This window comes from Enoplosus armatus, chromosome 5, assembly GCF_043641665.1.
Source record: "Enoplosus armatus isolate fEnoArm2 chromosome 5, fEnoArm2.hap1, whole genome shotgun sequence".
NCBI lineage: Eukaryota > Metazoa > Chordata > Actinopteri > Centrarchiformes > Enoplosidae > Enoplosus > Enoplosus armatus.
The window spans coordinates 18,287,662-18,301,059 of record NC_092184.1 but is presented as its reverse complement, the minus strand read 5'-3'; the positions used below and the strand labels follow the sequence as shown (position 1 = coordinate 18,301,059).

General features: G+C 40.4%; 1 protein-coding gene across 1 annotated transcript in view; it reads right to left on the bottom strand.

The window, feature by feature from the left end:
- The window catches only part of LOC139285098 (cGMP-dependent 3',5'-cyclic phosphodiesterase), a 134,613-nt gene that overhangs the window by 29,461 nt on the left and 91,754 nt on the right, over positions 1-13,398 (bottom strand). The window contains 2 exon segments of the mRNA XM_070905545.1: positions 2,581-2,624; positions 2,627-2,654. Coding sequence (XP_070761646.1) covers positions 2,581-2,624; positions 2,627-2,654 — 72 coding nt within the window.

The window sequence follows — 13,398 nt, the reverse complement described above, 5'->3', positions numbered from 1 at the left end:
AGCCCCAACAAAACCCTCACATTTCTTTTTATAAATATCAGATCACTGCCTACTATAAATAAATAAATAAATGACTTGATTATTCAGCGTGGCCAGGATATGATTGGTTTATGTGAAACATGGCTGAAATCAAATGTTTTCCTACCATTAAATGAAGCTTCCCCACCTGACTATACAAATGGCTTGTATTAAAACCATCTCCATCAACTCTGAATTGCTTCGTCCAGGACAACACACTCGGATCATTCAGTTGCACCTCTTTCTAACAGAACTACACGGTCAAAGAGATCTACGCCCTGGTTTACTGACGAAGCATGTGCTCTGAAGCAGGCTTGTAGGAGACTGGAACACAAATGGTGTGAATCAAAACTGGAAGTTTTCCATCTCTCATGGCAGAGTGTGCTTTGTCTGCTTCCAAAGCACCTATTTCTGCCTTAATCAGTAACAATACACAAAATCCTAGATTTCTCTTTGACACTGTAGCCAAACTTAATCAAAAACAGCCGTCTGTTTTTGCTGCTCAGTCTTTACGGCTGATGATTTTTTAGACTTTTTCTGCAGAAAAATAGATGTACAAAAGTAGTTCCTCGTCTCCAGCTACTCCTGTAAAATCGGTAGTGCAATATTCATATGTTGAATCCCAGTTAGTCTCTGTTCTTACAAATTTTTAAACTATGTATCATTGTCTAAACCAACGGCATGCGTTCTTTACTTCCTACCACTTTTGAAGATCTCTGGTCAAAGGTCATTTTTGGGACCGACAGTGCTCAATATGTTTAATTTATCATTTACGACTTCTGAGTTTAAAACTTTACTTGAGAAACCACACCTTGATCCAGGGTCTCTGAATGATTATTTACGTCTCAGTAACTTTTTGCTCACATACTTAACAGCAATCTTTTTGAACCTTTTCAATCTGCTTTCAGGGCCTGTCACTCCTTGAAACTGCACTTACTCTGAGTGGTGAATGATCCTCTGCTAACCAGGGATTCGGATTCCACCTCTGTGCTTCTATAACTGGATCTCAGTTATTAAAGATGAATATATTTTCTATATCGTCTATCTTACCATCCACTTTTATTTGTTCTTACTGCAGGTTTTCAACTGTAGGCAGAAAGGTACACAGTGTCGGAAATGTGTAGTCTTCTCCTGCAAAAACTACGCTCAATTTGCTCTTCAGGAGGGCACTTAAGCCTAAAGTATCTCAGTGAAACTGCTCCGTTGCCGGAGTAAAAAGTCGAGAACATGGTGGTCAGTCGACAGGTAAAATGGTATGGAAATGAGATTAAAGCGAGGCAGGACTTTGGCTTTGGAACAAGAAAATGATGACCTGTTAATAAATGTAGGTAAGGAAAAATAATAATACAGGGCAAAATTTTGACCTTTTCATTCAATCTTCTCCCTGAACTGGCAGTCATAAATCAGAGTTAATAGAGAGACAGGCAGACATTTGGGGCACAACTCCAGGAGGACAACTCACTGAAAAGCTTAATTAAGTCTACATGGACAGAGCTGTAGCGAGCAGGATAAAGCCAAATCAGTGCTGTAAAATGTTGAGATAATTTCCTACTGAGCAGAACTAGGCCAGATAATATTTGCACGTTCTTTCTAAGGTTTATTTTAGCCTGCTTTGGCTGCCTGGTGAGTGGGGATTTTTTTTGGCACGTTACAATACAGTGAGTACTATATTGTTTGAAGTTTTACTTCTATATGAAAGACAACTTCTATGATACTGCCTGATTTGTACACATTTTTATATGCTGTAGTACTTCAAGCTGATTAAAACTAAATCCCACAGCTATTTGACCCAGCTCTGCCGGTCAGCTCTCATGTTAGCAGCATTTTCGCTCTCTAATGGTGAAAGCATAATTGCACAAATAGTTAGATGTTTGTATGTGGTATCTGCTCTCTGAAACAGCGTGTGAAAGGTTCAGCAGGGAGCAGATTTGAGCCCCTGAGGAGCACACCAGTGAGATATGGAATATATATGATGAAAGATGCAACAAAATGCTACTGTATTTGATAAACAAGGAGAAAGAATAGGAGGCGGTGCTGGTGTAGCGAGAAAGCAGCACAACCACTTTACAGCTGTGTGGCAGGTCAGAGTGAATGAACAAGGAGGAGATGAAGCTAAATGCTGTTACATCTCCAATTGTCTTTTGTATTCAACTGTAGTGAAGAGAGGAGGGGCCTTTATTTGAGACAGGTCATTATCAGAAACAACCTAATTTCCTGCTTTCCTGTATCGGATAAAAAAAATTATCAGCATGACTTTCATCAATGGATGTTTGCTCAAGTCAAGTCAATTTTATTTCTATAGCCCACAAATTTGCCTCAAAAGGCTTCACAGTCTGCACAACATATGATACCCTCTATATATATGTCAAGAATATGGATGAGTTGTGACATGACCAATATTGGACCTTCAAGCTCAATATCTTACATAATTTTGTTTATTTCTGTTTCCCATTTGGCTGTTATTTGAGATCAGCTTCATTTTGCGGGGAATGACTGTAGTTTGTTTGGATCAGATGTTGTTTGATGGCCGTTGATCAGCTGAATGTGACATGCATGGCTTACAGGTCGTGTTTTGGGAAAACTAGCTTTGACAATCACAATAAAATGTATTCCTCTTGTGCACTCCCATCCGTCTCCTGTGGAAGATCAAAACTGTAATCATCATCAAAGAAAATCATATCATTTACTTTGCTATTATTCAAGATTTCTGTCACCTAAATATGAACATGTACACCACTTCTTGTAGGTAGATTTCATTAATTGTTGAGCATGGGACGCACAGGATGTGAGTTATATTCCACATTACAGATGAGATGAGTCCCTCCTCCACACTGAATGGCTGAGTCAGAATTGAACTGACGTAAAACATCCAACATTCACCCATTTATTTATTATTATTATATAAGTAAATTTAAAACTTCTGGAACAAGAGTTTTGATTTCATTGCAACAACATGTCATTCATTTGGAACTAAATATTCACAGGGCAAAACACCCTCAGATTAGTTAGTGCTTGATTGCACTCATGAATGTACTGAAGGTAACACATTCATTTGAGATTCAGATTTTAGATTAGCCAGTTAGCTGAATACTTACATTGTAAATTGGCCACATTAGATAAAGACCTAGCTTAGCTAAAGACTCGACCGGGAGGATTAGTTTAAGGAGCTAATTGGAGCCTTTAGGGTGAACTTCCGTATTTCTTATCTGCTGCATTGTTCACAGAGCCGTCTGACTCTGTGAATCAAGCCAATCTGAATTTCAAGAGGTTTACTGCTCGACCTTGATCTAACAGCAAGAGGATGAAGGGTAATGGCATCACACTTGCAGATGATTAAAGGCATCCTCCCTGATGCCTATAGATTTTTTTATGTAAAGTCAACTATTTACATGCTCTGACAAGCCCCTCTGTGAATTTCAGCAAATCACCAGCTTGCTCATTCCCTTCCTCTGCTGTTTACCTGTGGATTTTTAAGTCCACAGGGGGATGTACTGTTGACTGTTCACTCTTTAACATTTGACTTAAGTGAATTACTGATGCGGATTGATTTTTCCAGTTGTCTGTCAGTCGCTAAAGGGAGAGAGGAGTGAAGAGGGACGAATGTGAAGACTAAATCAGTGTGTCTGCCTGAGCGTCTGTTTGAAGAAATGACAGGCAGAGGCGAGGACACACACACACGCACGCACGCACGCACACACACACACACACACACACACACACACACACAGCATGGCCAGGGGGAGGCTGGTAGTGTTGCAGTGGGTCCTGGTTGTTATTCCAACAGAGCTGGGTCTCCAGTAGCATCACTAACATACTGGAGACACATGCACTGTAGAATACAGCCAAGCCATGATGACGGGCCCCGCCACGCACACATATACACACACGCATGCATGCACATGAGCGCACACACATACAGCGTCCCAATGATATTTCTCTCTCTGTCTCTAGAGTAGATAAAGAACTGGAGGTGTAAAACAATAAAGTGATGCTGCTATGGCGATGATAAGGCTGACCTATAGCAGTGTGAAGAACAGGAGGAACAGGGGCAGCATAGTGCTGCCACTTAATTACCAACCTGTGTGTGTGAGTGTGTGTGTCTGTAAGAAAGAGAGAGAGAGAGTGAGTGAGTGAAAGTTATTAAACTGAGACCAGCCAACAGACCATAATTCATAAATATTTCCTCAGCATGACTCAAGGGAGGTGGATGATAGACAGAAGGAGTCAGAAACAGAAATTCAGACCTGCAATAATAAGTATAAAGGCAGGAATTGACAGACTAAACAGGGGAACCCAATCCCATAAAGACAGAAAACTGCTCGCTGATGAAATTCACACATCGCTCAGAGGAGCGAGACAAGAAAGAAAGTTTGGAGAGAGGCCAAGAAACACAAAAACAATAGTGAAGAGGTCTCTCCTGTCAGTGTCACGTTCGTCAGTGTACGTCCAATCTGTGCTTCGTGGTTAATGCGCTCTAATATATCGCAGATGTTTTTATTTATCTAACCAGAATTGAGATATACTATATCTCCTTTGCCTGGGAGTCCTGGTCAAAAAAATAAACACAAATAAATCACAAAAACATACCAAAACAAAACAAACAGACAGGAGCTAAAAGGAATTATGGCAAATAAAGGCACTTATTAAAAGCAATAACATATTCTTTAACATGTTTGAGAGGGTTAAATTAAGTACGCCTTGCAGCTCATTCCAAGTTTGCTGGGCGTGACAGGAAAAGGCAGATTTACCCAGCTCCGTTCGGGTGGTTGGAACAGACCCATAATGAAAATCAATCATTCATATCACATTTTTTTGGTGGTACCATTAAGACGTCATGTTTTAATGAATGCCCATGGCCAAATTTCATATGAGCTCATCTATAACGAATGCAACAAGATTGATTTGAATCAGACCCACATGCTTTAAAACTTTTGGCAGGAATGAACATCTGCCAATTCTCCTTTAAGCCAGTCTGAGGCTGCTTCAGCATCACCAGAGACAACAGCAGGCAGCTGCTCGCTTTATGCTACACAAATACATTCAGACTTAAAGGTACTACACAGAGTTTTTGACCTCTAGTAGGAGGGTTTAAGATGTTTCGATTTTTTAAGATTGAGTCCTCGTTTTGTTAGTATATCACGCGGGTGACATGACACACTGTCTTGCCGATGGTTTCACGCTATTCCACTGATCAACACTTGTGGTGGAAATGTGCCAACAAAGCCAAAGAAGAAGAAGACGACTGCTTGCAAGCAAACGTGGATATAAACAATGTAAATCCCTTTAAACATGCAGAATTTAGTTAGTTAACAGTTAAACTTTCTTGCTGATGGGAAATGAATAACTGTGTCTCTCTCTGTGTGCAGCCGTTTATTCCTGTTGATGAGAGTCAGTGAATGAATGAGTTCCTCTGCTGTGTGTTTAAATGCGTCTCATGTCTCCTTTTGTTTCAGGCTGTGACTGAACTGCATTAGCATCCTTTCTACCATGCGACTCTTCCTCTGTGATCGCCTCTAATGTTCCTGCATTGGGTGTCATTCCTACATTACACTGATGACAACAATGACGACCCTGAGCTGGTGATGACGGCACCTTCACCGAAGCTGAATGTTCACCTCAACGTTCTCATTGTATTTTCTGATGAAAGCCGTTTGTGTTAGTAGTTGTTTTCAATGTTTCATCTGTGTCTGCTCACTAGACGCTGTGAAGTGTTCAGTTGCAAGTTGTGGTGTTGTTTTCACTCATTGTTTTTACCCTTTGTTATTTACAGGCTTGAGTGACTGCACGTCTTAGTCAGGGTTAGGTTTAGGTTGGGCTTCTTAGAAATGCCATCAGTTTGCATGTAAGTTGTATTATACACTTTCTAGGAAAGTTTTAATGGAGAAAAAGCTTTTTTTTTTTCAAGTTTTCAACACAACTTAAATATCTGTACACAGTATGGATGGACAGAAGACATCAGTGTTTTAGAAATATATAAACAGTATTAACAGCACATTCTGACGACTTATGTCAAAAATGCATTGATGGTGCAAAACGATGGATTTATCTTACTCCTATTGTTATGCTCTTTATTATTTTTATTTTATTTGAAATAATAATGGTCTAAATTTTGGAACCCATGATGCTTTGGGAGATGCAAGTAGGAAGTATAATGTTGCTGTGGAGTCGGTGAGTTAACTGTGGGCTACACATTGAACCTTTTTTCAGCCTGTATTTGTTTGCATTTTGGCTAATTTGCACCATGAAAAAGTCAGTTTGATACTCCTCCAAACGATGATCATGACAGAGATACTGATATCCCTGTAAAGTGTAAGTCACTCTGAATCTTGTCGATCGTATGTTTTGATAATATATTGTATAATAATATATTCCTTTTTAATGGTATCTCAGTCTCGTCTCTGTGTTTATCCTGATGCAGGCTGAGTAGTGATGCAATAAAATGCTGCTTATCTAATTTCAGAATCAGAAATACTTTAAAGGGGACCTATTATGCTTTTTCTTATTTTCTGTCATGTACATAGTGTTACAATGTTGGATATTCCTATTAAACGTTACCAAAGTTACCAAATAATGAGGGAAACGTATGTAAAAGTAATCTCTGTAAGCCAAAAGCTCAGTCTTCAGACTGCTCAGCTTTTCGTGTCTTACTTCCGTGAGACGTGTTGCGAAATACATCCCGGGTTTCCTCAGATGGTCATCTGCTCAGGGCACAGCAGTGACAGCACGCCCACAAAGTAGAGGGATGCGCTCATCCACCGCTCAGTCAGTTATTCGGCTGCTCTGTTCAGGATTTCTCTTTACTACTACTCAGGTTGTTCAGTATGTCTCACAGAAACTGCTTTTTCTGTTGTGAAGGAAAGTAGGTAGGTAGACATTTTCTCCATAAAATGATCGAGTTTCACCAAAATCAGTGAATAAAGTTGTGTGTTTTTGTGCAGTTATCAGTGAGGCCCAGTCCCCACAAACACTCAGCTCCAGCAGCATCTATCGTTTTTCCAACCTACTTCTTGTCTCGTTTGTGGTCTGATAAACAGTAAGTTCATCTAATTCAGTGCCGCATATCTCTATTATCCAAGCTAACTTACTGTTGCTGTCATGCAGTCGACCACTGCGGCTCGATGCCGCTGTGCTCAGGGCTCAGAGGCGTCTCCCTGCAGGGAGCTGGCCAATCAGAAGAAAGTGGGCTTTCAGGGAGACGGGCCTTGAAGAGACAGGAGCTCAAATGGCTTGTGTCAGACAGAGGGTGAACTGAGGGGCTGCATGAAGGGCCAGAATAAGACGAATAAGGACTTATTTGATCTGTGAATCATGCAAAGCTACTCTAGCGGTGTCCCAGATTAAAGATATAGAGCTGGAAATGAGCATAATACCTCCTCTTTAAATGGCTCTGATTGTCATCAGTCCTCACCGAGGGACTGGCGTCCTCTCAAATGTCAACAACAGTAAATCAGGGCTGTCTAAATATCATGGCCACTCAAAAAACTACCATGTGAAAATGCAACAGATGTGTCGTGTATGATAGCACCTTTTTTAGAGACAATGACACCTAAGCTCGTCTACTTTCTCTCGTTCCAGCAGCACTGCTGTGAGGAGCTATTCAAAGCTGAGGGCAGGAGAAAAGGAGACTGGGGATGGGAGTGCATGGGAGAAAAACACCAGATCAGTCTGGCAGGGAGGCCACAATAATGGTCTCCATTCTTCATCCTCGCCTTCTTTTTCATTTGTTCTCAACCTTTTCGCTCATCTGTATCTGATTCACACTCTCCCTCTTCATCGCTCTGTTCCCTCTAATGCTTTGCATAGTCTCACTATTCACAATTTCCACCCCCACCCCTTTCCCTCTGTCTCTTTGTCACCTGTCTGTTTCTCCATTTGTCCCTTACATCCCATTATGCCTGTCTCTCTCTCCCTCTCTTTTCTGTCTGTCTCGCTGCTGCAGGTGTTTGACAGTCACACTGTCGTCACATGGCTGTTGTTCTATTTTAATCTGACTCTTCTGTTCAGGAACAGACGCCCACATGCTCTCGCCATTCTCTTGGCTCCATTTCACTCTCTATTCACTCTCTTTTTCATCCTCCACTAGGTTGTTACCCTGCTCGAACTTCAACTTTCAGCTCAATTTCCCTGTCTATCCTTGCTTGTTTTATTTTTTTCTATGTTTTACCTCCCATGCTCTTATCCTCTCCATCCTAATCCCCACATCGATCTATCTATCTATCTATCTATCTATCTATCTATCTATCTATCTGCTTGTTGCACATTATCTACTCAACGTGTTCTGATATGACATTACTAAAAAGTAAATCAATTAGTTAAACAGCTTCTAAGGAATAATGTCTTGTTTGGAAAATGCCTGGACTTTTTAAGACACGCTCAAACAAGGCAACAACTGTTGCTGCCTAGGAAACTGCTTGCGCAGTAGACACCCAAATCGCCATGGATACAGATATCACAGTTGCCATGTAGTTTACAATGCAGCACCTGTTAATGTCACTCTGCACAACTCTGTGGTTCTTAATGCGTCTCGCCTCTAAACTCTGTCTCCACTAGTTTGTTACACAGAAATCACTTTGAGAAGATGTTGCGGTAACACTTGATTTTACAGGTACATAATTTCCTAATAATTTCGGAGGATGTTTCCTGTAAATGAAAATAAAATAAAGGCACATTTTGAGGACATGTATTTCAGTTTAGTCAGTTGCATTGAATTTATGAGCAGCATTTATGCGGATTTGCTTGGAAGAACTGCTGCATTTAAAACCAAATAAATAATTAATCTTAATTAAATTTGTGACTGTCCTACCAAGAAATTGTCGTTTCAGTGCCCCAAAACAAAACCCCAAGAAACGACTTATCCACAATGTTTCCCTGAAGCTGACCAAGTTGTGTTTTTGCCTAAACCTAACCAAACCTTCACCAGTTGTTTTCAACAATGATTTGTACACACAAATGATGTTGTCCTGCTCACAGGGCCTTCAGATCGGAAAACACTTATAGGAATTATTATTATAGGAACCTATGGGACCTGTAAAGTGAAGTGTTACAGATGTTGCTGAATCACATTTGTTTTATATTTCAGCTCCTCGAGTTCTTGCCGTTGCTGGAAACAGTCATGAAAATGAAAATTTGAATGTTTGAGTTGCAGACTGAGTCTACGTCACGTCACATTGCTCACGGGGACATGCAGGGCTTCAAAGCCACAAGAAGCCACCAATGGAGTTTTGGTTGGCAACAAGTAAAAGAGTCTCTTCTGAACTCGCCTTTAACTGTGAAGTGGGATGATTAGAAGTAAAACAGCTGTTACTTAGAAATCATACCTGGTGAAAACTGAGTAATAGATATAAAAGGCTTTCAGGTGAAAAAACTGTTGTTCCCTAGCTGGGCTTTTGGGAATTTTGTTTTGATTATGACCTTTAACTACCTAACCATAGATTTCCAGTCACAAAGCCATCCCAGTTGCTATTAATACATATGAGAGGCAGCCAGCTTACTTAATAGAGGCAAGTATTAATATGTTCACATGAATCTGCCAGCTAGATAATATCTGGGACCAAAGAACTGACTGTTCTCTGTGCCGCAGAGAAATCTGGAAGGAAATCCACCATATCAGACTGAATTTAACGATACAACGATTAACGCTCTCAACTTTTTCATGTAGGCCTGTTATTTTCAGCCTGGTTGTTAAATGTTTAGCCATTATTTGCTAGCAGCCAAATCTCCAGTAGCTCTCCACAACGGCTGCCAGGAGATTTGTGAACGGCAAATGCTCCCTCCCTCCAAGTTAATTGTCAACACTGAGAGCACCAAGTGTTTGCTCTTTGGACAAGAAACAGGAAGTCAGGAATACCTACAGTACGCAGCATGCAGAGAGAGAGGAAAGAGAGAGGTGCCTTCCCTACTTTCACATGTTATTTTAACCGCAGAGGCTGCGTGTGCTTGTGTGTGCGAGATCCCACTTCAAAGTGTACACCTGGGGCAGCTATTGCACATGAATGCAGCAAATTAAAAATGAAAATGTATTAAATTGCATTATAAACAGCATGATTAGTTCACCCAAACACACAAATGGAAATATGCACAGGTGCAAGCTCATAAATAAATAAATACAATTTTAATGATTGAATGACAAGCAAAAGCATGAAATCAAACAAACTCATACACACTGTAGATGCAAACAACACACATATACTATACAGAAACACACACACACACACACACACACACACACACACACACACACACACACCAACTTAGCCAAGCACATACTGTCCAAGGTGAGTGACTTGATTGATTTAAATGTTTTGTTGTACTGTCTTGCACTCCTAATGAGACTCAGAGGCTTTGTGTGTGTGTGTGTGTGTGCACTCTGTGTTTTTGTATGTGTTGGCCTATGTGTGTGTGCGTGCATTACACCATTGTTTAGGGGCAGAATAAATTTCCTGTTAAAAATTCCAGGATGGACTCCCCTCTGGGAGCTTCCCTGTTTATCTGCCCAGGAACACACACACACACACACACATTTGCGTAGGGCAACACAATGCCTCAGTCTCCTGATGTTACCTCTAAGTCTCCTTGACATTTCGCTCACCTCTCCTTTGCCTCTCTTCCTGCCCCCTCCCTTCACACCTCCCTCTCCATCTTTTCTTCTACTGGGTCATCTCATGTCCCTTCTCTCGCTCCTCTCCTTTCCCATGACCTCTTTTCCTCTTCTGTGTCTTTCTCCTTGGGTCACCTTGAGCAGTGTGTGTGTGTTTATGTGTGTTTATGTGTCTTTCTGAAAGAAAACGCCTTTTGTGACCCTCAAGTGTGTATTCATAAATATTTTATAGATTCATTTCATACTGTTCTAGTTTTCAAACAGGGTTAGTCCCCAAAAGCATTTAAAAAAAAAAGAAATGATACACACACTGGTGTGTTAGAGTTGGAAATGTTCGTGAGGATGAGGGGTCGGCGGGTCTTTCCTGTTCATAAATCTTTGCTACACTCCTGTATATATGCTTTGGGTCCCGAAAAAGGGTCGAGATTGCTGGATGAAAGCGTAGGATGAGGAGAGAAACTGATGACTGAGAGTGAAAATGGTTTTGTGGTGAGAAGAGGTGTGAACATGTTAGAGGAGTGAGAATGGGTAAGTAATAAACAGAGGTGTTGGCCCTGATGGCAGACACGTCGACTATCATCGCTCTTACCAGGGGACAGTCAAGTCAATACTTTTCTCAGCTTGTAAACTATAACGCTTAGGATTAGTTCTTCAGCGTAGATTTTCAGATCACTGAACCAGTGTTTCAGTGGAGTTATTTAAGCCAGCGAACTGTGTTTTCCTATTTGTTGTGATGCCGTATGTCTGTTCTGCAGATAACATGGAAACGTATTAAAATCCGTCTGAGTCTGTCCTGGTCTGACATTAATAATGCAGACTGGAAGGAAGTTAATAGTCTTGTCTGGTGTGGTTCTTAGCTGATTCTGTATTTCTTCCTATAGATCCACAGTTTCATATCTGAACTCATTCATAAAACACTCTTTGCTTAAAACATCCATCCATTTTTCAAACTGCTTATCCGGTTCAAAGTCGATGAGAGGCAGCGTATAGTCCGTACAGGGTTTAACAAACACATAGAGAGACACATTGATACCTACAGGCAATTCAGTAGAGCTAAACCAGTTAGTCAATTAATCTATATGTTGATTGACAGAAAATTTATCCGCAGCTACTTTGCTAATCGATTAAGATTCTCTGGTTCCAGGTTCTCTCTCTGCTTTTCTTAGTTCAATATCATTGTGAATTTAATATCTTTAAACCTGCAATGATTGATTTTTTTGGCCACTTGGGGACAGCGGACATAAGTTGTGAACAAAGCATTGACGTATCATCACCTTTTAAGTTCACACAGAAAACTTGTTGGCAAACAGTCGCTTTTTGTGTCCGCCTGATGAATGTAAGTCCAATATCTTTTAGCTCTGTTTTTCACCAGCTATGCTGTCCAGCTAGTCCAGCTTTTTATAAGTTTTTGAACAGACAATTTTGCAATCCTGAAACAAATAAGACAAAACCTTGAAAAAGTATGTGAATCCACAAATGCATTGAACCACAGCATCTCATTAAACAGCACTCCTGGCACTGGCACAACTCACATACACCCTAGGTTAGATGAAATACACCGTGCACTGTTTTGGTTGGCACAGAGTATGATTCAGGAAAATAATTATAACCCCGATAGCATGAACATAATATGGAACAAGCCCAGAAACAGTAATTACAAGCTGGCAAGATGGGTCTATTAATTGAAGTGAGCTAATTTGTTGCCACTCTGGTCTTTCTTTCTTAATTAAACAATGCCTGTGACATATGAGAAGACAGACGATTCAAAGAAAAAAATTAATTGATTTACACTGTTGAATTCTTAAGGGAGGTTGTGTAATAGGTGTTTTTGCATCCTTAAGAAAGTCCGCGTTGCTTCCACTGTAAATAGTTCTCACACTCATCTGGGTGGGTCTGATTATTTCAAGCAAGTAATTATTAAGCAGCAGCACGGTGGCTCACTGGTTAGCACTTTGAATACTCTGTGTATTCATGTGGATTTTGGTGCCTTGCCAGTGAAAGACAAGCCAACCAGGTGAACGGGAAACTCTGAACTGACTGTAGGTGAGAATTTGTTTCGTCTGTCTGTGTTTTTTCAACCTGCGATGGACCGGCCACCTGTCCAGGTTTTTTGTTCATGCTTTTATCTCATCATGTCAGGTCTTTGGTACCTGCTTGTTCTCCCGCATCAGTCAGTCAACAATGACCTGGCAGCAGCATCCTGCAGCAGCTGCAGCCAGGCTTTTGACATTCACTCTTGCAGGTCCCACATCATCCCAATGACTGGCCTCTTTTCATTGGCTCCCAGTGAAATGCAGATCTGATTTCAAAAACCTTTTTTATTTCAACATTACATTTACAGGGTTACTGAGTCCTCACAGGGTGAAATCCAACCTTTAAATAGCCACCAGTAGTGACTGCGTCTTTATAATTGTTGCTCTCAAATTTAGAAAAGCTTTCCCATTCATTTTAGATTTTCAAATTGTATCTTAACTAGTTTCTTTGTTATCTTAGATTGATTCACTATACCATTTATATATATATATTATATTCTCATGAGTATCTATATTTTATCTCATATATATCCTATTGTGTGTATATTTGTTTCATAATGCAAAGGGCATTGCTACTTATCATGTATCTTGAGAGGCACTCAGCGAATTAAATTTTTTACTGAGACTGTTCAAATTGCAAAGAGGCTGCATCCGTTGGACAGAGGGACGTATTCATCCTTCATGTAATTATGAGATTTTTTTGTGGAAATCCTTCACGAGCTGGTGAGGGACGATGTTAAATTCATTATT